Genomic DNA, 24,586 nt, shown 5'->3' with positions numbered 1-24,586 from the left:
GATGACCTTTCACCACCTCCACCAACTCCAGTTCTTAGCACCTGTGCCAGTCTTCACCATTCCCGAGCACTGTGCTGTTATTTTTGGTCTCTGATATGCTATTTAGACTGTATACTGTCAAGAGGGCGGTGTCAGCTAGGAGTAGACAAGAGATGTGATTCTGAACTGACACTGGCTGAGAAAAGCCCAAGTGACCATCACATAAGAGATCCAGGAACGCTAAACTGCAAATATAGGGCAGGTTCCTGCAGGTACCCACTCCATTCTACCATGCAAACATAATACAGAAAAAAAATCTGCATCGTAAGGAAAACTGCTCATTGTCTGTGAATAATATCCCATCTGTGACCACACAAGCAGCCAGAAATAGATACAAGTACATAAAAGACTTTTCTTACATTGTAAACTCTGATATTTGGAGAACCTTAAGTCATTTGTACAGAGCAATTTGCAGATGTGAGTGAGCCTATGTGGAGAATCAGCCCCTCCCCTCTGCATTTACTGTGAGAAGAGACCAGCCCCTCCCCCCTTTCACTCACTGTTATCCATCTTGCACCTAGCAACATTTTTAATTAAAGTGCATTATGTTTTGGTCCAGAATGACATAAGACTGAAAAGTTAGTGACTATTTAAAGTGATGATGTTTTTCCTTGTGAGGCAAATTGGCTCTTGCAATATGAATTGTTCTGTTCTTGTTAAGAGCCACCCACGTTCCACAAAGTGACCTTAGGTGGGCGACTTTATCACATCCTTGCCAAGCATTGGCCTGTTTAATTGTTGTGTATATTTAGTGTCCTTTATGCTTCTTATTATGTTTTTATTATGTGCATTTTACTAAATATGCTAAAGATTATCCCAAAGAACTGGCCCCCACCCAGACTCCAACCCCCATATATTAAAAATATTGTATCCCAAGGTCATTGTAACTCGAGGGACCGCTGTATTACTATAATATAGTATTACTAAATATATATACATTTAGTTTTAATCACTCGATCTGAATTAGGAACCCACCAGTGTTATATATTTATTTTACAGTGCGCTGTATATTATTTTAGAGTATTTTAATATGAAGTATGAATAGCAATATACATATGTACTGGTTTTGCGGAAACCTAATGTAAACTTTACGATATTTGCTCTGTCTTGAACTAACATCCTTTTCCTCCCACTCTGTTACACAGAGCAGGCATAGGGGCTCCGATAAGACTGTTCCTGAGAGCAGTAGCTTTTACGGCGGCTGCCAACATGTAGCACAGCTTCCTTGAAAAAATATTCTTTTTTTCCCTATTCCAGGCTCTTCTCTCTGAGTTTTGTGTTCACCCCACAGGAACAGGCCCTTACATTGTCTGCTGACCTTTCACATTTCCACAGTAGCTGGGAGGGATTGTGCGTTTTTTCCGTTCTTTGTTAAAAAAGTTCCCCCACCCCTAGTTTTAAACTTCTAAGCAGTTCAAAGGGGCTTCTCCTAGTCATTCAGTTCCAGCACTTAGAAGTTCAAGTGGGTTTGTGAGTAGAAGACGGAAAGCTATGGCAGAGAAACTGTATCTTACAATGTGCTGTCTTGGACTGGTGATTTTGGACTCTTGCACTTTGGTAAGGAGTAGGACACATATCTATTCTGCTGGATCTTCTCCTATAGGCTCTATTTTTGAGGTTCATGGGGTGTCAACCTTTGCTCATGGATTGCCTGGTCAAGAAGAAGCAACTGAAAAGGAGAATGTTCACCATGAAAGGCACTTACAGAATGCAGAACCTACTTCAGCAGACACCAAGGAGACGCAGCCCCCAGAAATAGAACATCCAAGACCAAAAACAGGGTAAGTAAAATTCCAAAAACAGATGACAAGCAGTCAGATCCGTGCTAATGTTAACCTGTGTTCTATTATTGGGTTATATGTCATACTTTATATCAATCAATAGCAATTACAGCGGAATAAAAAAAAATCCCATCTAAATGTACAATGTAATTCTGGATTTACATTTATTATATATTATGCCAGTTCTATTTTTTCTTCTGTCTACAGGAAATGAGTCTCATCAGCTAAATGGGAAAGCTGCCTAGCTATGACATATCACTGTGCCCTATATCACTCCATACCTAGACAAAGCTTGGGGGGATAACTATGGGAACCTATGGCCATATGAGCTGTGAAGGTAAAGGGTGATATAAGGCTGGATGAAGGACTTTGCACATTGCTAGCACATTGCTATCCAAACTGTATTTATTTATTTATTTATATGTAGATTGTGAGCCCCATATGGGCATCACAATGTACTTTTTTTTTTCCTATCAGTATGTCTTTGTAGAATGGGAGGAAATCCACACAAACACGGGGAGAACATACAAACTCCTTGCAGATGTTGTTCCTGCCAGGATTCGAACCCAGGACTCCAGCACTGCAAGGCTGCAGTGCTAACCACTGAGCCACCGTGTTGCTGAAATGAAAATATTGTCATAAGGCATCTTGAACACAACACTGTCTGTGCCTCCACGTGCACCATAGTTATGCCCCTAAGGGGGTAATACTTGTCTAAAGCGGCATGTAACGGAACACGTCATATATAAAATAAGCAACATATGGTGGTATGGTTTAGACACACAGCAATGCATGGATACATTGTTAACAATTAGAATAACGCTGATCTATATTATGCCAGTGTGTATGAGCCTTATTACTCTACCTAAATAATACCATTACAGATTGACATAGAGAACCGTACGCTGCTTGGTTCTTTCCCATGGTTCTGGTACTGGAATAACGTAGTACTGAAATATACAGCTATGCAATGCCTTTATAACACCATAGTTGCCACTTTACTATATAACATATTACCAATAAACAATATAATATAGCATAAGATTTTGTGCTATCATGGATTGGTGGCACTACTTATTGGGATAACGTATTTGTCATATTTGATAGAAGAGAACAAATTGGTATTTTGTAATAGATGCTTTTTTCACAATCTGATGCCATATGGATAGGACTTGTCATGAGATCATGTTTACAAGTATGAGTCAAGGAAACTTGATGTCCAGTGTCACGGACTTGTCTGCCATTACTACCTGGTTGTTGGATGCCGCCCACTATCTACATGTATTCTGTATACACCTGTTATAAGAGACGCATGGCTTACAATGGTAGACTCTACCATAAATTACCAATTTCCATATTGGCAACACTTGATATACCGGATTAGGTATATATGAAAGCTTAGTATGACAACAGATCTATAACTAATATTCTTGCCGATCATCCTTATACATTCTGGACACCACAATTAGATTTTGCAATTTGATGGCAACTTAATAAACCATTTCCATTAGCTCTACCCTCCACACATTACTATGGATACTAGGAAGTATTCCTGTTGCTATGGAAGCTTGACACCTGTAATAGAGCTGAGACCCCCATTGGCAGCCATCACAAGCCCCTCTTTTATTACTGGTGCCCAGTCTGAATTTCAATTCACAAAGGAATATAGTGGCCAATTCAATAAAACCACAAGTCAATGCATTCTTCTTTGTGAAGACGGATGGGAATGCATCTTAGAAAAGAGAATTCGGTATAGATATCTATTCATGCAAATCTTTCCGTAGCTCTAAGAAGAAAAATACATGAAATGATAGGCTATGTGGCCTAAAAAGTTGCAATATAATTTGCATTGTGGTAATTAGAGATGAGCGAGTAGTATTCGATTTAATACCTCGCTCCCATAGGAATGTGTGTAAGCGGCCGAACACCAAGGGGTTAAGCACAGTGAATATTTGATGCGCTTACACGCATTCCTATGGGAGCGAGGTATTCGATTGAATGCTATTCGTTCATCTCTAGTGTAATGTTTTATTTATTAATATATTTTAGTGTTTATTAATCAAGGTCATCACATCAAGGTTATGTATTAAGAGTTATTTATTTACAACCTATTGAAGGTAACGCAGGGTCCCCTGATCCCCAGACCACTTGGTAGGCATGAAAAGATGGCTGAACATATTAGAAGTTTACTCCATTCTCCTCTTTTCTAGTGACAGAAATAATAAAATAGCTTTCTTGTCCATTTCCAATTCCCATATAGCCTAGTATGGGGCTACCCCCTACCATAACATAAAAGTCTCTCAAGCCAAACACTGGTTTGTACACCATATATTTATTTTTATTTTTTATTTTTTTTTTAAGAAAAAAACTCCTTCGGATCGGTCAGAAATTTAAGATTGGGGTTCAACTCATGGCACCCTGTGAATCAGCTTTTTGAAGTACACCAGAACTAGCACAGCTCTGTACACTGTGTAGCAGAAGGAAAAGGGAACATTCACTTCAATAGGACAGAGCTTTCACTACCTTTTCTAGCTACTACACAGTGTATAGAACTCTAAACGTTCTGGTGCATGGTGGCCCGTAGGGGGAGAAGCTAGTAGGAGGTTGCCAATCCAATATTGATGACCTATCCTAAATAAAGAATGTGACTATTCTAAGGTTAGGTCATCAATATTAAAGTCCTGGTATACTGACTAAGGATATATTAACAACACGAGCTCAGTTGGGATACAATATGCTATTTTCAGGACAGTGCCAAACCTTCTCTAGGTGAACACAGGTTTAACTGGGCCAGGGGTGGCAACAGGGACATGTGCCCCTTGTGATGAATGGCAGAGGGGGAGCCAACCAGTCACTTTGTCTTGGTCAGAGAATTTAAAGGAGATCTATCATTGGGAAAAGTCATTTTTAGATAAGCACATCCTTGCATAGGCTTTAGAAAGGCTATTCCACACCTACTTTTTGTATTTAAATTGCCTCAGTAGAATGATTTGGAATAATTCAATTTTTATCCATATGCTAATGAGCTTCCACCGTGCACCGGAAGTCTCACTGTGCACTGTCTGCTCTATGTGTATGTACAGCAGAGATGTGTTATCAGCACAGCAACCTCTGCTATACATACACATAGAGCAGACAGTGCACAGTGAGACTTCCGGTGCACGGTGGAAGCTCATTAGAATATGAATGAAAATGGACTTATTCAAAATCTTCTGAAGCAATTTACATACAAAAGGTAGGTGTGGAATAGCCTTTCTAAAGGCTATGCAAGGATTTGCTGATCTAAAAATGACTTTTCCCAGTGATAGAGCCCCTTCAAATACAGAGATAGGGTTGCAACATTATCCTTTGTCCCAGGTACAAGAAAGTCTATAATACATAAAAAGTCATAGGAATGTCCACATTGTCAAACCATCACATATGATTTTAATACACTATGTGTGTGTACATTTGTTTAATTTGGTTGGAAGTTATATGACTATTAAAGGCTTGGTATGTCCTATGCTAATTCTGGAAGCTGATCAAACCATAGAGCGTTCATGCCCTTGTCAAAAAAGAAACGGGAAATGAGAACAATGCAGGCTTTTCTACATGATTGCAATATATTGCTTTGGCCGGAAGAGGCTTCAAGATATGATGAAGATTTTCCTTCACTTTAGTTTTGTTCCTACTTTAACCTTACATGAGATCAGCTAATGACTTTACTTTTCCCTACCCGGAAAGGATAGTTAAATGTATTCAAGCACTCGTATGCCTTCTACGATTAGAAAAAGAAAGTTTTTGAAGTCAGGAACTTGTATTCATGTGTATTACAATGAATTAGGTACATATCTAAAATGAGTGTGTCAATGACAGCTCCATAGTTTTTAATGACTGTGCTAGCCGCCGGCTATGATTGAACACCACAGCTGGCACGCACAGATGTCATCCATGCACTAGCCCTGCTCATTCATTCATTCATTCAATGGATTTCAGGGCTGCAAAAACGGACAGGAATAGTACCTGTCCTGAGTTTTGCGGCCCAGACTATCGGCTGACACACAGGACCATGTAATTCATGGTGAGCCTACAGAAATGAATGGATCAGGGTGCTGTCCGGGAAAAGCCTGGATGGCACAATGAAGCATGCCACGGTCATCTACAAAGGGCCTTAGAATGGAAAACTAAAGATAGATAGGATAGGATTCATCATTGCCAATTCTGAATTATTAGTATATTACAAAATGTATTAAAGGGATCCTATTTTTTTCTAATGCGTAGGTATAGCCTTTAGAAAGGTTATTCTTCTCCTACTTTTAGATGTCTTCTCCGTACTGCGTTTGGTAGAAATCCCGGTTTTCTTTGGTATGCAGATGAGTTCTCTCACAGCACTGGGGGCAGGCCCAAGCGCTCATGCAGCACTGGGGGCATACCCAATGCTGAGAGAGAAATATCCAGCCCCCCTCCATCTTCATCTGGAACAGCCTCTCTCCACATCTTCTTCCGGTGCTGGGGTCAAGCTTCTACGAATGCGTAGTCGGTTCTGCCATTTGGCCTTGGGTAAAGCTGACTGCACATGCCCGTGGCCATTTTTTTTGTGGCTGCTTACGTGAGCAGTATGATCCTGTAGTTCAATAGAGTACAGAGCGTAAGCGACCACAATAAAATGGCCCTGGGCAGAGCCAACTGCGCATGCGTAGACATTTAAAACCCAGCACCGGAAGAAGATGCGGTGAGAGGCCGTTCCAGATGAAGATGGAGGCCGCCTTGGGGATTTTTCTCACAGCACTGGGGACTCCCACAGTGCTGTTTGAGCACCATGGACCGCTCCCAGTGCTGCAAGAAAACTCATTTGCAAAGAAAAACCTGATTTCTACCGAATGGCGACATGGAGAAGACATCTAAAGGTAGGAGAAGAATAGCCTTTAGTCAGAAAAAATAGCATTTTAATTATAGGATCCCTTTAATGACAAAGTTGTTTGAAAATGTACTTGCACTTTAAATGCTGTGTATATGGAACCGAACAAGCAGGAGACTCTTAATCTTCCCCTAGTAGAGGTTCCAGGTAGACAGAACTTTATATCTGTCTTACGCTGCATGTTTGTGCTTACCATTAATATAATAGACCCTTAGTCCCCTTATAAAGATATATTAAGACTAAAATCAGCCCAATAATGCCAGAAAAAGAAAAAAAAATATCATTATGTAGAAAATAAGTTCACATATTCATCCAACAAGTCATAACTCCAGTCATTAAACTGCAATGCCAATGCCATGGTCTTCTGATAGAGCTTCCATAACATACAGTATGGTGGAATTAATAGGAGGAGATCCGGAGATTTTCCTGTGACTAAATATAACTGGGATACGCCAACTTCTAGGTTCCCAATGATCTAGACATGTTGCAGTGTGTACCATAAAGATATTGCGGACCAATTGTTCATATTTTTTGAAAAATTAATTTGTTTTCCAAATTTCAGTTCTAAGGTTATTGAAATAGTTTGAGAGTGAATTATTATGTCATATTTGTGTGAACATAATCTTCATCCCCTAATCTTCTTTCCCTGCTGCCATAATCTACAAATAAATCTTTCCAGATGGCTTTTTCCATGTAGAAAATCAAGCAAAATGCTTTTATTCTTTGTATGCCAGAACAACTGCGTCCTCTGTATCCTTATATCCTCTCAATGGTAAAATAACTGGTCGCTATTGGAGGGGTCTGTAAATGGAAATGTATTTTAATTGCTCGGACGTGACAGGCTGCAAACCACTTATAATCCAGAGGAAATGCTTTATGTACAGCCTTGGCTTTGTGCCGCCATCAAAACACGCCCTGTTTCAATTGACAAAAAATTAAAACAAGGAATAAACATAAGTGATATTTTCAAGCTATTAAATTATCACAAAATTTATTGTGCAAGAGTAACAGCATAAAGGAAAGAAACTCCGTGCCCATAACTTCTGTTTAGTCACATCTAGGGTTGAGCCGATCTTGAGATTTCAGGATCGATTATAAAATCTGATTTCCGATCATTTTCCAGCCGATCATAATCGTGAAATTTGCTCGATCGCCGATATATACATGAATAGGGTTGAGCCGATCTTGAGATAACCTCCGACCTCGATCCCCCCGGAAAAGATCAGGATCAGAATTCTCCAATATTCTCCGATAACGATCGCTCAAACCTAGTCACATCACTTCCATAGAAATGGAATGATAATCCTTAAAAACGTATGCCAAAAGTAGTTCTTAAAAAAAAAAAAAAAAAACTACAGCTCACTCCACAAAAACAAACCCTCACACAATTTCATTGATGAAAAACAGAAAAGTGTCATGAGCTAGTGGCAGACGGCAACTTTGGTGTATGGCACGTTGCAGCTCCTACATGTAGGTAGATGCTGTTAAGTGACGAAAAGTCCCCATTCATGTATGTGAAGTCATCCAAAATTGGTGATTTCAGTGAGACCATCTGACTGCTGACCCCCAACAGATGTTAAAGGGGAAACAAGGACTGGGCATGCAAGATTTTGAAGCCCAATCCTTGTGTTCTCAGGAAAGATAAGTCACCAACAGTATTAAGAGAGTAAATGGATAAAGTTGAGCTCAGTGTGACTCTCTATTTTGGATAGATTTATACTGTATTATTTTTAATGTATACATTTGAAACCATTTTATTCCCTTCATTTCTAGTGTGAACAACATTAGAGATTTCCGTTTTAGAACAAATCTTCAAACCACTAAGATTACACTTTCCCCTAAAGAAAATAATTCAATACAGAAAGAGGTTGTGACATGAGTTTTTTTTTGTGTGGGAATTGGCAAAGAACCCAGTTTAAATGAAATCCTTGTGTCACTGATTCCACACAGTATACTGGTGAGCTGCTGGGAACTGTGAAGACATGAATGTGGTCATGAACATACAATGACCTCAAAAAAAAGTCCCCATTTCCTTACATTGTTCCTTGACTAGACATCTGCAATTTCTTAATAGCTGTGAGTGGGCGGTTGGTGGAGTGCGATGATTTATTGAATGAACTCTCAAGTTTTTAAGTAGCCATGGTGTTCAAAGGGTCAAACGAAATTCCGGACCTTCTATAACCTACTTTAGGTTGAAAGACTATGCAAAGTATTAGTTCTGGATATTCTATTACATACTGTAGATTGAGAGGATACACAGTCCTAGTCCTTGACAGTAAAAATATGGGATTGCTCTCAATGTGTCCTGTGAGCAGCTTGGGAAGAAAATGAATAAAACTTAAACTATAATGTACAATACAAGTGGAGCAAGAATGTGTGGTGAAACCACCAAGATACCATAGAGGTGGAGCAAGGACGTGTGGTGAAACCACCAAGATACCATACAGGTGGAGCATAGATGTGTGATGAAACCACCAAGGAACCATAGAGGTGGAGCAAGGATGTGTGGTGAAACCACCAAGGAACCATAGAGGTGGAGCATGGATGTATGGTGAAACCACCAAGATACCATGGAGCAAGAATGTGTGGTGAAACCACCAAGATACCATAGAGGTGGAGCAAGGATGTGTGGTGAAACCACCAAGATACCATAGAGGTGGAGCAAGGACGTGTGGTGAAACCACCAAGATACCATAGAGGTGGAGCAAGGATGTGTGGTGAAACCACCAAGGAACCATAGAGGTGGAGCATGGATGTATGGTGAAACCACCAAGATACCATGGAGCAAGAATGTGTGGTGAAACCACCAAGATACCATAGAGGTGGAGCAAGGACGTGTGGTGAAACCACCAAGATACCATAGAGGTGGATCAAGGACGTGTGGTGAAACCACCAAGATACCATAGAGGTGGAGCAAGGACGTGTGGTGAAACCACCAAGATACCATACAGGTGGAGCATAGATGTGTGATGAAACCACCAAGGAACCATAGAGGTGGAGCATGTATGTATGGTGAAACCACCAAGATACCATGGAGCAAGGATGTGTGGTGAAACCACCAAGATACCAAAGAGGTGGAGCAAAGATGTGTGTCGAAACCACTAAAATACCATAGAGATTGAACAAGGCTAGGCTTAGGCTAGGTTGACAACTGCACCTGTATTCCATTCGGGGTTTCCGTCCTCAACCCAACTTAAAAAATGAGGAGACAAAAGGAGGAGATGTTGGGACATTGGATTTGACGGTGCTGTGCTCGGAGTTCAGGAGGAACTGCAACTTATGACTAGACTTATACTCGAGTCAATAAGTTTTCCCAGTTTTCTGTGGTAAAATTAGGGGCCTCGGCTTATATTTGGGTCAGCTTATACTCGAGTATATACAGTAGATTGTAAGATATGTGCCATGGTATGCCACATTACAGACGTAGCATAAGATGGACAACAGTTCCAATGTAACGCAATTCAGCCACTCTTAAAGACACAATCCTACAAAAAATTCTATTCTCTGAGCCTTTAGAAGGATACAGTATGTCAATTGTTGTGATCTTGCTAGCGGATCTACTCCATTCTTGTCAAAGCCAAATAAATGCCACCGAGATGTCATGTCTAAACTTTGATTGTTATTATTAGTCCTATCCATTATTTCTCGGACATTTAGATTTTTGGCCTAAATGAATTTTAGATGATGATCTTTGCTTTAAAGAGTTTGTAATGATCACATTGACCATGGTGACATGAAGCTCATGCAAAATATTCCATATCTCCTCATCCCTTCTTCTGTGTCTTTAGGAAATGGTGTTCTTTTGTGCGCAATCGAATTGTGACATATGCGGATGTTTGCAAAACTGAGAAGTATGTCATAAGATCCCAACAGCCATGTCCGCAAGGAACACCTGACTGTCAGAAGACTATGTGAGTATACAGAATATTGTCATGGGAAATACAAATCAGTTCTATAAACTGCATATTGTAAGAGAGACAGAAAACTTTTTCCTAGGGTCTCATTCTGTTATAGAAATTTATTTATTTTTTCCTCTTTCTCTATATTCATTCTTTCTTCTCTTTTTCTCACTTTTTGTTCTTTCTATTTCTTTCCCCCTCTTTCTTCTTTTCACATCTTCTCTGTACATCTTTTGCTATAAATTTTGTTCCATTTCCCTTATTACTTAATAGAGATGAGCGAGTAGTATTCGATCAAATACCTCGCTACCATAGGAATGCGTGTAAGCGGCTGAACACCAAGGGGTTAAGCGCAGTAAATATTCAATGCGCTTAACCCCTTGGTGTTCGGCCACTTACATGCATTTCTATGGGAGCGAGGTATTCGATCGAATACTACTCGCTCATCTCTATTACTTAACTTGATGACTTTTTGGTAATTTTTTAGAATGTTTTTTTGGTGACTTACAAAGAGGACCCTGCCCGCAAGGCCTTACAATCTGTGAATTGCAACACCTATATTGTGCAATGCATTATATCACCCATCTTATTCTAACAGGCAGGGTATTAAGCCATGCCATAGGACTTTACACACATCAGTCCTGGGAGCCTCCCAGGTTGCCACGTAAAGGCATTGGATCCCTGCAATCTTATTTGCACAGGTGCCCCACTGCCCACAGGAACAATCTCCATCCTATCCAAAGCTTTTAGACTTGGAATCTAAAGTGTTAAAAAATTGGATATACACAACCAGGCTCCTGCATGTGATGTAGAAAGTCAATTGCAGTAGAAGATTGTCAATAATGGGTTAGTCACTGGTTCTGGTTGGAGTGTGAAGAGCTTGATTTCTTCCAATAGATCTCCAACCCATTTACTTGAAAGACCTTATTTGCATAAGGAATAAGGGCGGGTTCACACCAGCGCACGATCTCCGTTATGCAGGTTTCCTTTCCTGCCCGAGAAACTGGACAGGAGACGGAAGCCGGCAGTCAGTTTTCAAACCCATTCACTTGAATGGATTTGCAAAGTGTATGCCCGTGAGCGTCTTCTACCTCTCTGCGGCGAAACCGTTTGTTTTTTTTAACCGGACACAAAGTTGGACATGCAGGACTTTGTGTCTGGTTAAAAAAACCAAAAAACGGTGTCACCATGGAGACCAAAAGACGCTCACGGGCGGACACTGACTGCCATGTTTCCGTCTCCTGTCCAGTTTCTCGAGCAGAAGATGAAAACCCACAAAGCGGAGAGCGGGCACAGGTGTGAACCTGCCTTAAAAGTCATTTTTTGGAACAATGGCATTGTAAAGACACACAAGATGCCCTGCAAGATACTAGGATCAGTTGTGATATACCCATAGACTGATAAAGTGATAAGATGGTATTCCCTTCCTAAGGATGGGTTCACACCTGCGCCCAATCTCTGTTTTCAGGTTTCCATCTTCTGCAGACAGAAGACGGAAAGCTGGCAGATAGTGTCCGGCCGTGAGCGCCTGTGAGCGTTTTGTGCTCTTCCACAGCGAAACCGTTTTTTTTCTTTTAACCGGACACAGAGTCCTGCATGTCCGGCTTTGTGTTCGGTTAAAAAAAAATGGTTTCGTTGCGGAGAGCACGAAACGCTCACAGGCGCTCACACCTGGACATTTTCCAAAGCCATTCAATTTAATGGATTTTAAAAATAACTGCAGGTTTCTGTCTCCTGTCCAGTTTTGGGCAGGAAACGGAAACCTGCAAAACAGAGACCAGGTGTTGGTGTGAACCTGCCTTAAGCCATTATAGCATGCCTACAGGTTATGCCTGATGGGTTCAGGTCTCACAACCGGGTTCGTTGGGAACATTCAACATGACTGAAACTTTTTCTAGATTTATCAAGTTCTTTAGATAACCTGATATGTAAGTTTGTTCCTAGACAAACTATCTGGTCGGTCCAAATGGCCTAGCACCCCTACAAACAAAGGTCTTGCCTATTCTACTGTATTTAGATCATTTACACTACTCACTAACCCATTAGGCATATTTTTGCCATGGGTTACACAGCAAATTGCTGCAATTTTATGTTGCATGATCGAAAATGGGATAAAAACCCAGAAAAAAATTAATTTCATACTGTTAGTTTAGTTCTACATGTCATTGTTCTTATGGTATGCTGTTATGCTATTATTTTTTTATGTGTACCGTACTAAAATAAAACAGAAATATTATTAACATTACTTTTTGGTATTTTTTATACATGTTGTGCTCTTCTTGTTCTTCAGGTACCGGGTAGCACAAAAACCAATTTATGAGCTTAAAAGGAAATTTGTAACCAGTTTGGAATGGAAATGTTGTCCTGGATATACGGGGTCTGCTTGTGATTATGCCGGTAAGAACAGATTCTAGATGTCAGTTCTACTAAAGCCGAGCTAACCATCAAGGATCTCAGCTTGTTTATGGTCTATTCACATTACAGTGAAGTTTTCCCTAGTTGGTCAGGCACAGCTTTGGACACAGTCCGCTTGCCGCACCAAGTGATGGTTTATCAATACAATTGACTTAACACAAATGGCGCGATTTTGCTGCAGCGTTTTACAGTCCCTGCAAAGTGGAAGGGATTCTGGCTAATCCCATCCACACATTGCAGAAAAATATCCGCAGCAGACATGCTGCAAATTAAAAAACCGTTGCGTTTTTGTAAATTGCAGATCTCAATTATACCTAAAGAAATGCTGGCATTTTCTGTATTGTTACCATTGAAGCAGAAAGTCCATAGAGGAAAACTCTGCAGACTTTCTGCGAAAGGCGCTGCCGGAAAAAACGTTAAGTGTTTCTGCCAGTTTCTCCCGGAACTTTTTTTGGCTGTGGCTTGCAACATGGGGCATTAGCTTGGAGGGGTTGTCTAGAAACACAAAAGTTGGTGGCAATGGGTTTAGAATGGTATAAAGAATCTATAGCTACCTCACTGATCAACCAGTCCCCACTCCCTGTCTCGAAATGACTGGGAATGCCACCAAATATTTGTGGTTGGACATTCCCTTTAAGGTTCTGGAGATAAATGAAATCTATTGGTATAAACTTCTCCAACTTCAAGTGAGGGTTCACAAAGTCCTGTATGTCTGACTTTGTGTCCGGTTAAAAAAAAACGGTTTCCCCACGGAGAGGCAGAAGACACTCATGGGCGGTCACTTTGCAAACCCATTTAAATGAATGAGTTTGAAAAATGAGTGCCAGTTTCCGTCTCCTGTCCGGTTTCTCAGGCAGTAGATGGAAACCTGAAAGCGGAGACCGGGCGCAGGTGTGAACCCGCCCTGATTGTAATATTAGGTATTATACACACATCTCTACAACAGAAATGAAATATAACATAAGCAAAGTCTAACTATTAAAATAAATCTGTGATGGAATTGTTGGATGTATAATAGTACACTATAAGAGCTATTCCTTCCATGATGTGTAAGAAGAGTCCAATACCTGGACCTAAGAAACAGAATTTCATTTAAAAAACATTTTAACTTAAACGTCCCATTTACAGATCCCAATGCTATTCACATTCCTACGGACTTTGTATCCAGTTCTGAGAAAACTGAGGAGTCTCCAGTAAGTGCAGGTAAACTTATAGTTTCCTTAATATAAATAATTTACATTTTATGTTGCGCGTTGCATAGATAATATCATGATTTGAGGATATCACAATAAAGACAAATACAAAATACAGTGTTGGCCAAAAGTATTGGCACCCCTGCAATTCTGACAGATAATACTCATTTTCTGTCAGATAATACTCATTTTCTTCCAATGTGATACGCGCGTATCACATTGAAAGCAATAGGGAAAAAAGCCTCCCATTGATTTCAATGGGGAGCACTCGTATGCCGGCACCCATTCAAGTCAATGGGAGCTGGTTTTTATGCGCTCATTCTGAACGTCTTATACTTTCAGAATGAGCGGAGTGTATACTCCATGTGAAGGCTCCCTATGAGTCCTTACTCATAGTCACCTCAGTACTCAGTTTTATACTTTAAAAGGATTGTCTTGGATTGAAAACATTTCAAATAACTAGAGATGAGCGAGTAGTATTCGATCGAACACCTCACAGCCATAGGAATGCGAGTAAGCGGCCGAACACCAAGGGGTTAAGCGCATTGAATATTCGATGCGCTTAACCCCTTGGTGTTCGGCCACTTACACGCATTCCTATGGCTGCGAGGTATTCGATTGAATACTACTTGCTCATCTCTACAAATAACCTTTTAGAGTATTTTAAGTTAATAGAAACAAGTCCCATATTTGAGAACTCCCACAATTAGTTAAAGTACAAAGTATCTACAAGAGTTTTGGAGGCCTTATAATGTCATGCCCGAGCGCCATTTTGGCGTAGCTCACTATAGAGCAGCATACTGAGCAGTATGGTCAAAATACTGAGCAGTATGTTGAGTTCTATACCGAGCTACAGCAAAATGGCGCTCAGGCATGTGTAATACTGCTCTAAAAAGAGCGGAACTGCGCTTTCCAGAGAATCAAATGCAGCAGCGCGATCTGGCCAGAAAAACATCTAAGGAAGAGGAGGGTCAGATGGAGCACAAGCAATGGAGGGATGTGAACACAAGTATGAAGTGGGGGGTGCTCGGTACATAAAGTAATTAACCAGGATTAAAATGAAACAGAGAGGAGAATCGGAAAAAGGAAGGTAGTAGTAGAATAAATTTTTTAAAGGCTATGCAGGAATGTCTTTATCGCAAAACCACTGACACCAATGATAGAATCCCCTTAATGTTACAATTAGATTTATTTTCAACTTTAAAGTCAACTTTCAATCTGTTCTTCCAGAGGTGACTGAAATTATCAAATCTGTGGAAAGCCAAGAAAACCTCTTAGAGGATATCCAAAATGATATTCACCAAGCTGCCAGTCATCTACAAGATCTTCAGAATGCACTGGGCAATAACACATTAGGACAAAGTCAGAATCAGTCAGGTATGTTGATGTGTATACATTTTGTTTTTTATGATTGGTGGGCAATGAATATTTGGGAAATTTTTTTGCCTTCAAAAACCACTTGGACAATTTATATGGTAATTTATCCATAGTATCTCAATTCTTAGGGCCCCTTCACACGGCGTAAGCACACCGCCCATTTAGACACGTATACACGTGTCCGAGCGCAGCGCTTCAAAACAGAGCCCATTGATTTCAATGGGAAGCGCGCATATATCAGCATATACGCGCATTTCCCATTGAAGTCAATGGGCTCTGTTTTGAAGCGCCACGCTCAGACACAAGTATATGTGTCTAAATGAGCGGTGCGCTTAATCCGTGTGAAGGGGCCCTTATACCTAACCCTAGAGCAAAGGACAGCTTAGACCAGTGATGACGAACCTTTTAGAGACTGAATCCCCAAACTGCAACCCAAAACCCAGTAATTTATCACAAAGTGCCAACATGGAAATTTAACCTTAATACTGTGTGGATCCACAATTGCAGACAATGGGGCTTTACCGAGCTTTCAATTATAAAAATAACTTTGTACTGCATTTACATGGCACAGATTTGTTTTATAGTGACTGTGCAATGTTGTTATGATCTGTAATAATATCACGTCTGCTATAAAACAGATACTGTGTGATATAAATAGTGACGGGGTCCCCACTTTGTCCAATCTGCTCCACAGAGAGAATGCCACACAGTACGATATGCTCCACAGTGGCCCCCATACAGTACAATTTGCTCCACAGATGGGTGCCCACACAGAGGGCTCTGAGTGCCACCTCTGGCATCCGTGCCATAGATTCACCATCACGGGCTTAGACATTACATAGAGATGTGTTAACCCTTATGTTTTTACAAAGGTCTACAAAGGTCTCAAGATACAAATTTGATACATTTTCACACAGACACATCACACGATATATTGAAATAAACAGGAAAGGTAAAGGAGGACATATTTGTATGTAAAGGACAGCTTGAACATGTACCTATGTACCTAGAGTTAAAGGGGTTTTCTGGGCTTATTAGATTGACGACATATCCCTCGAAGATCACCAATGATGGTGCTCTGTGAGTAATGCTTCTCCTTCAAGGGCTATGTAACATCATAACTGTCTGTCACAGGACCTGTTTGCACCTGCAATACTAAGCATAGTCATTGTACAATGTAAAACACTGTGCTGTTTTTCAGTAAAGAGGCTGCAAAAGTCACCCAACACAGTGGTCTCTTCAATGAGCTGATCAGCCGGTGGCCCAGGTGACCGCCACCATTCTTCAATTAATAACATCCAAAAGATAGGTCTTCAATCTTCTAATCTGCAAACACCCTTTTAAATGTCTGGTTCCACTTCATTTGGATTGATAAAGTATTACAAAGCATTATTTTAACAGTGACTATTTACGTTGCAGAAATTGATGACCACGTCCTCCACGAGGTTCTACTGCCACATGTGGAAAACTTCATTAAAGTTCATTTTAGTCCGATATGGACCAGTTTTAATAAAAGTTTGCAAAATCTTAATAGTATGGTCAAAAACCTTTCTGAAAGTGTCGAGAAGAACAGAAAAACACTGGATATATTCCTAGAGAATTCTGTACCAAAGAAAGACCTTTATGAGTTGGGAACCAAATTTGAGTCAAAAATTCAAGAAAATGTTGATAAACTGGAACAAATGAAACAACAGATAGATAACAACTTTCACACACAACAAACTGTGATCGAGCATAACCTGACCATGATAAAGGCAGATACAGATGTCAAATTGAAAAGGAATCTGAAGTTTCATCAGTCACAGTATTCCTACTTGAACTTTAGCCTTGGAGAACTTCGAAGAGGACAGGAACAAATTGAAGATGATCTTCTCGATTTGTCTCAAAATATCACATCACTTTGTTCTCCAAGACAAGGAAATGAACCTTCTTCATATGACCATGTAAATGTAACCCTGGAAGAACACGACAGACAAATTAAAGATTTATTAACCGAGTCAGAAGCAGCTTTTCAGAATAGTATAACTCTGGAGATATGGTTGAAGGAACTTCGTACCGAGTTTAAACAGAATTCTGAAAAAGTCCAGATGCAGTTCATGGAGAAAAGTCTCATCATGGAAGAAATTAAAGATCTAATGCTGGGGCAGATAATGGAAGTGAATTATACTACTATGGCTTTACAAAATGGAACTGATGAGTTATTCAAGAATTGTGACTGCAACAAAATGAATTTGGACATAATGGCTCTTGAGGAAATCCAGCGGAACGTTACAAATCAATTTCGAGATGTTTTATACGGAATAGAAGATGTCAAGCAGAAGGAGGGAAGTTCGAAGACATATCTGCAGCATTCTGTAGAAGACTTAGCACAAGCCCTACAGTTTAACCGCCAAGCTCTTGCTTCGCAACAAGAACAAGGACGAAAGTTGACGTTCATCACCTCCCAACTGCAAGCCCAGATGAAGAACCTTACAGATGCTGTTAACGTTATTAGGGTGGACAATAGTCAGATCAACAAACATATTAAACATCTAAACAGTTCTTTCAGTTCTCTTCTAGAAGATGCAACAAGACATGAAAGGGTATTGGAAGCTCTTCTTGGTGAAGAAACTCTTGAGCTTCTCTCTGAAGAAAATCCAGAAGCTGTGTATATGACGGTGATAAAAATGCATGAGGTTCTGAACAACACCTTGCATGTGCTGGAAAAGCAGCTGCTCAGCACGGATTCCATAAGTGAACGTCTGCACTTCTTGGAGATGCAATATGGAATCCATAATTCTCCTGATTCCTCTGCTATTTTCAATGCTGAGCAAAATAATGAAAGAAAAAAACAAGACAGTCCTTTTAGGAATGGCGGCTTACAGCACACGGAGCCCAACCATGAAGCTTCTAGAGATATTGATGCTGATGAATCTCAATACAATGATATTATGATCTTGAAAGCGGAACTCCAACATCTCCGTGTCAAAGTGACTCAGATGGAGTCTTCATTCTCTAATTTCCTTCATTCTAAAAATGACACTATAGTAGATGCCTTAAAACCACTGAGCACCTCAGTTACTTCCATGAGGTTGGACATTGAAACCTTAAGAGAGCTTTATGATAAACATATGCAGTTATTCCATAAGATGTTCGGAAATTATGAGACTCTCATTTCCTCAGACGTCCCGCTGGACATAGAAAAGCTTAAGTCGATTGTGGATAAGAAAATGAATAAAAGACAAAAAGGAGGAGAATCACAAAGTAAAAAACAAGCTAAAAAACACAGGGAAGAACAATGGCAATCTGATGAAACAGTATTACCACATCAAGGTATGTCTCTAAACCTGTTCATGTGTGTTTTATATGGTTACTGGGTAAAAATGACATTCTGCCCCCTCACCCACTGGATCAAGTAGAGAATAGTAACAGGCTTTCTTCTTTTTCAGCATTTTAGCATTGAATATAGCTATTAAAGGGGTTGTCCAGGTTTAGATCAGTACTGAGAGACCAATGTTATTGTTTATATCATCAAAAGTTGTACAATTTTCCAGTATACTTTCTGTATCAATTCCTCTGTTTCCTAGAGCTCCGCTTCCTGTCATTCATTCTATTTACCTTTAGTGGATAAAAATCAGTCCATGGTCATGTGATGTACAGTTCATGGTCGTGTGATGTACAGTCTGTGGTCATGTGATGTACAGTCCATGGTCGTGTGATATACAGTCCATGGTCATGTGATATACAGTCCTTGGTCGTGTGATGTACAGTCCTTGGTCATGTGATGTACAGTCCACAGTCATGTGATGTATACTCCACGTTCATGTGATGTACAGTCCATGGTCAAGTGACTGACCAGAATAAGGTCTTCAGTGGATTACTGGCCCTAATAAAGATTTTTCAGCAAAATTAATGGATTTTTCTAGAAAAATTTCTGCCTGGAATAAGCCGGGGTAAACACAGCTTTGAGCTAAAACTCTAGGTCTGTCTGTTGGGATATGCTACATAACAACCACAGTCTAGTCTTGGGAACCAGTCTGTCTCAATTTAGTAAGGACATCAGTTCAAGACAGAAATGTCACCGCGTGCACAGGAAAGACAGAACTAGGTTCACACAAAGCCATTTGGTGCTTTTTTTTTATCTTCTTTTTTGCTTTACCAAGTTAAAATGTAAAAAAAAAAAAAAAAATAGTGTTTCCGGTTTGGGTTTCCTTTATTTAGGGTCAATTCTGGTGCTGTGATACTACCCATAATTACATATAGATGAAGAACTTATTGAGTGTTTTCTGCACTGGGGACGCTCTATGTAAGCTCTGTACACAATGCTATATAAATCATGTATAATGTTGGTGTACGGTTGCATTCTGCTGAGAAATGAAGTGCTATTTTCAGAGGTCTGTAGTGGGAACTCCTGTAAGTAACAAAGACAGGATGCGGCAGATAAGGTGAAAAATGCAATTACGTGACAATGAGAAGCGTGCAGGAAGTTATACAGCTAAACAGACTGCGCGTATGCACCGTTGTGTGTAAGAAGGTAATGTATATTACACACTATAATCTCTATATCATGCACCATCCCCTCGAGACCTGATCAAGGCACGACACTGGGTGGAATTGGTTAAAATTTCCATTTCCTAGGCCAGTCTTAGATTCTCTGCTGGCATGAGAGACGCCAGAAATTTTACCCTTTCCTGCCACAGACCTTTTTTATTTTTTTCGTTTTCAATTTTTACCTTCCCCGTCCAAACGCCATAGCTTTTTTTAATTATTTTTAAGCTGTATAAGGGTTTATGTTTTGAAGGAACTTTGTTTTTTTAAGCAATTCTTTATTCACAGCAAGGAAAAGGTACATAGGACATAAATGATCAAGGGAAACAGAAAATTGTACAAAAAGGCCACTATTTCATATTCTGTGCAATGTCCTGGGAAGCCACATTCAGCTATTTACAGGAGCCCTGGTTCATAGTTATAGGGGTTGCAGAATTTGCAGTCACTACTAGGCCCTGAACCCTGACGTGGCCCTAAAGGTCCCTCTGTCAGATGTAGGGGCCCCATTACAGATTTTGCACTGAGGTCCAGGAGCTTCAAGTTAGCCTGTAGTCCATCAGAGAACCTCAGAAATCTGAACGTCTGTAAATTGATGGATCTGGTTGGTTAGAATGAGTATCAGAAATGCCCTACAGATTAGAGGAAGATTCCTGCCGCCATATTTCTAATAAGAAGAACATATTAGGAATTGCTACTTATGAAGTTCCCTTCTAAAAGCTTTAACCTTCCTCAGATGATAGAAATGTACTTTCAGTCTTTGAGTCCTGTACCAGCGGGTATTTATCATCAATTACCTATTCCTACAAGGTAAATTATGTATGTGTAGATATTGAATTCCATCAGCATTGGACCTGTTTCAGCATCCTGTTTTTACAGCGAGCAAGAAATTCCCACATAACATAACTGTGTTTTTTTATTTTGTGATAACATTGGGAGAAATGCAGGATCCTCTAGAAACGTATTTACTGAGAGTTAAACAAGTTTTCCTGCACCTAACGCATGTTTCATACTGGTTATCATCAGTATCTGATCTGTAAAGGTCCAACACCCCAAACCCACAAAGATCAGGGCAAGTTCACACCTGCGCCCGGTCTCCGCTTTCAGGTTTCCATTTCCTGCCCGAGAAACTGGACAGGAGATGGAACCGGCAATCAGTTTTCAACCTATTCATTTGAATGGGTTTGCAAAGTGACCGCCGGTGAGCGTCTTTTGCCTTTCTGCGGTGAAACCGTTTTTTTTTTAACCAGACGCAAAGTTGGACATGCAGGACTTTGTGTGCGGTTAAAAACACTGGTTTCGTCGCAGAGACCAGAAGACGCTCACAGGCGGACACTGACTGCCGGGTTTCTGTCTCCTGTCGGCAGAAGACGGAAACCCACAAAGTGCAGACCGGGCGCAGATGTGAACCCGCCCTCAGCTAGCATGGCAGCTTTGGGGCACCACTGCAGGGAATGGTAACAACACTGCAGCCCTATCCAGTCTACAGTGTTGGCACCGGGGAATTGTAGACTTTGTATTACTTGAATAGGAGCAAAGTGGCTTCTATTCCCCATCCGCTGCAGCAGCTGATCTGTGTGGGATCCAGGTGTCAGACAGATACTCATCTATCCTGTGAGTACATCATCAAAATGAAGCTTGCATTAACATCATTATGGTGACTATTACAGATGCCATTGAGGTTTGAGGATGTAGCCCAGATTTCCTTTGTAGCATATGTGGAGGCAACAAATCTGCGTCATGTTCTCAACACACCTGAAAATGGAGATCAGACCAACCTGACATGGCCCCCCTCCAAGCAGGGGCCCTATAGCAGTCACATTTGCAACCTCCGTGACAATCTGGAGTAACCCATAAATGACTTACTAAAATGGAATAAATTGTGCATTTTATTTGTAAATGGTGTCTGTAAATTAACTCTTCATGGTCTGTGTCTTTCTTTCAGATCCTCTAGTTGCATTCAGTGCAGGATTTTCCGCCGGTGCTGACGGAGCAAAGATGATTAGATTTAATAATATCCAGCTGAATTATGGAGATGTGTTCTCCCCAGAAGATGGCCACTTCACCGCTCCATACAGTGGAGTTTACGCCTTTTCAGTAAGTGTGGATTTCGGTATTGGTAAAGGACTTGGACATTTGGTTTTTAATGGACGGCACAGAATTGCCCTTCAGAACAGCAGCACCGAGCCAGCAGAAAGCCTGAAGCATCAATTTGCAGTGGTGGAACTTAAGAAGAATGAGAAGGTTTGGTTTGAGCTTCTTCAAGGGTCCATCAAAAAGAACACGCTGGGAACGTCTCTGTCTGGTTATCTGGTATTCAAGACGTGAGATCAGTACTGGAAGATGGATCGCTGTATTTTACCAATGCTGTCTCCATGGCAGATATGGGGGGACATTCTCTGAGCTATTCAAATGTATATTGTCCATTCTTTACTTCCAAATCTTTCATCATGCTTTCTCCTTCGAGCAGATCGGTCAGCACTAGGGTTTAGCGATCGGGATCGGAAAAGATTGGATTACTATTGGCGATTGAGTAAATTTCACGATCGTGATCAGAATTCCGATCCCGATCTTTTCCGGTGGAATCGAGGTCAGAGGTTATCTCAAGATCAGCTCAACCCTATTCATGTATATATTATTAATAGGATTGAGCGATTGGGATCGGGAAAGATCGGCGATCAAGCAAATTTTATGATCGCGTTCGGCTGGAAAATGATCGGAAATCGGATTTTAAAATCAATCCTCAAATCTCAAGATCGGCTCAACCCTAGTCAGTACTCATGATGTACATTTTAGTAAAGACTTGTATCCAAATAAAGTAACAATATTGGAGCATCTTAAGTTATCACTGTCTCATCTGCTATTCCTCCTGGAAATGTTTGACTAAATTGACAAGTGGGCATTACCAGCTCCCTTGTCAATGGGATGTGTCCCTACATAGTCTGACATGGTCAGGACTTATTATGTAACATCAGCATGTGTAGGTAAAGTCCTCATCCATGAGGAGGTGGTGAATTTCAATAATTTACTTATACATTTCCAAGAGGAATAACAATGATGGAGCATTATAAAATAACATGGAGTATATACTAATGACTGCAGATTCTCACTACACAGGGCTTGTATATATGTAACTATGGAGATCTGTACAGAAGTTAAACTAGGTTCACACTAGCATTCAGGTTTCTGTCCTCTGGGTCCATTTGGGAATGCTAGTGTATACTTAGGCTCTGTTCTCTCTGCATGATTCATGTGGATATTGAGCGGAAGCCATACGGACCTCATTATCATCTATGGCAGGGGTAGGGAACCTTCGGCTCTCCAGCTGCTGTGAAACTACAACTCCCAGCATGCTCCATTCACTTCCATGGGAGTTCCAAGAACAGCAGAGCAAGTATGCATGCTGGGAGTTGTAGTTTTACAACAGCTGGAGAGCCAAGGTTCCCTATTCCAGGTCTATGGGGTCCGTGTGGTTTCTTAGCGAACCACTTTTTAATGCGGATAGGTTTCAGTTTGGGGGGTCTCTAAGCGGACTCCCTGAATGGAATACCAAAAGCAGATGTGAACCAGGCCTCAGCGTAAAAGACGAGATGTTTAGATGTTTTGCAAAGTTGATTTATTAAAAATGCAGAAGTTGTAATAAATTAATAAAATGTGGTTGCAAAAGTGCACAAAGCCTTTAGGGCTCCAAAAACACTTCTGGACTGTGCACGTCATGTATCTACTAACATTGTAGAAAATAATATAATAATTGATGACCTATCCAACAGCAGGGGCTCATGGGGATCAGCTGTTTTAAGAGACTATTCATTATGTATCAAGCAAAGCCCCATACATTTGCGCTTGATGTCGCCGCTCAGCCCATTTGACAAACGATTGTGATGTCACATGGCTTGCCAAGCATAAGCAGCGCTCAGAGATTGCTGCATCAAATAGGTAATCTTCAATTCAGTCCTTGCTGAGTGCTCAGGATAGGTTATCAATTAATATATCCTGGATAATCCTTTTGATCTAAAATTAGGGTTGAGCAGATCTTGAGATTTCATGATCGTTTTTAAAATCCGAATTTCGATCATTTTCGTGAAATTTGCTCGAATGCCGATCTTTCCCGATTGCTCAACCCTATCTAAAATATAACAGTATGTCCATATATTAAGGAAATCTTAATACATAGAGAAATATGACTATACCGACTGCTAGAGGATAACTTTTAGGAAATTATTGCAGGCAGACACTATATGAAATATATGAGATGATGAAGGCTGGCAAACCTCTTTAGTGACAATCTGTTTCATTGCACTGACATTTATCTGAGTAGGTGGGATCATGTCCTCTGTGATGTTTGTACATATTCTGTCCTTTACACGTCAGTTTGTTCCCTTGTCTATGGTTCACTTTTCCTCTCCACTTATTTATTGCATGTATATAGCGGCGGAATAGAAATGCTGAGTGCGCGGTTTT

General features: G+C 40.5%; 1 protein-coding gene across 2 annotated transcripts; it reads left to right on the top strand.

The window, feature by feature from the left end:
- Nucleotides 1-1,485: 1,485 nt before the first annotated feature.
- MMRN2 (multimerin 2) lies at nucleotides 1,486-23,510 on the top strand. Of its 2 annotated transcripts, XM_075288206.1 has the most exons (7): nucleotides 1,486-1,820; nucleotides 10,506-10,628; nucleotides 12,907-13,013; nucleotides 14,160-14,234; nucleotides 15,455-15,601; nucleotides 17,021-18,913; nucleotides 22,071-23,510. In XM_075288206.1, exons 1-7 carry the CDS (start codon nucleotides 1,531-1,533, stop codon nucleotides 22,451-22,453), a joined length of 3,018 nt encoding a protein of 1,005 aa, XP_075144307.1. In that variant the 5' UTR covers nucleotides 1,486-1,530; the 3' UTR covers nucleotides 22,454-23,510. The 2 variants fall into 2 exon arrangements, with proteins under 2 accessions (XP_075144307.1, XP_075144308.1); XM_075288207.1 differs by lacking the exon at nucleotides 14,160-14,234.
- The last annotated feature ends 1,076 nt before the right edge of the window (nucleotides 23,511-24,586 follow it).

This window comes from Leptodactylus fuscus, chromosome 10, assembly GCF_031893055.1.
Source record: "Leptodactylus fuscus isolate aLepFus1 chromosome 10, aLepFus1.hap2, whole genome shotgun sequence".
NCBI classification, from domain to species: Eukaryota; Metazoa; Chordata; class Amphibia; order Anura; family Leptodactylidae; genus Leptodactylus; species Leptodactylus fuscus.
The sequence above is the reverse complement of the archived record's forward strand: the minus strand, read 5'-3'. Positions and strand labels throughout refer to the sequence as shown.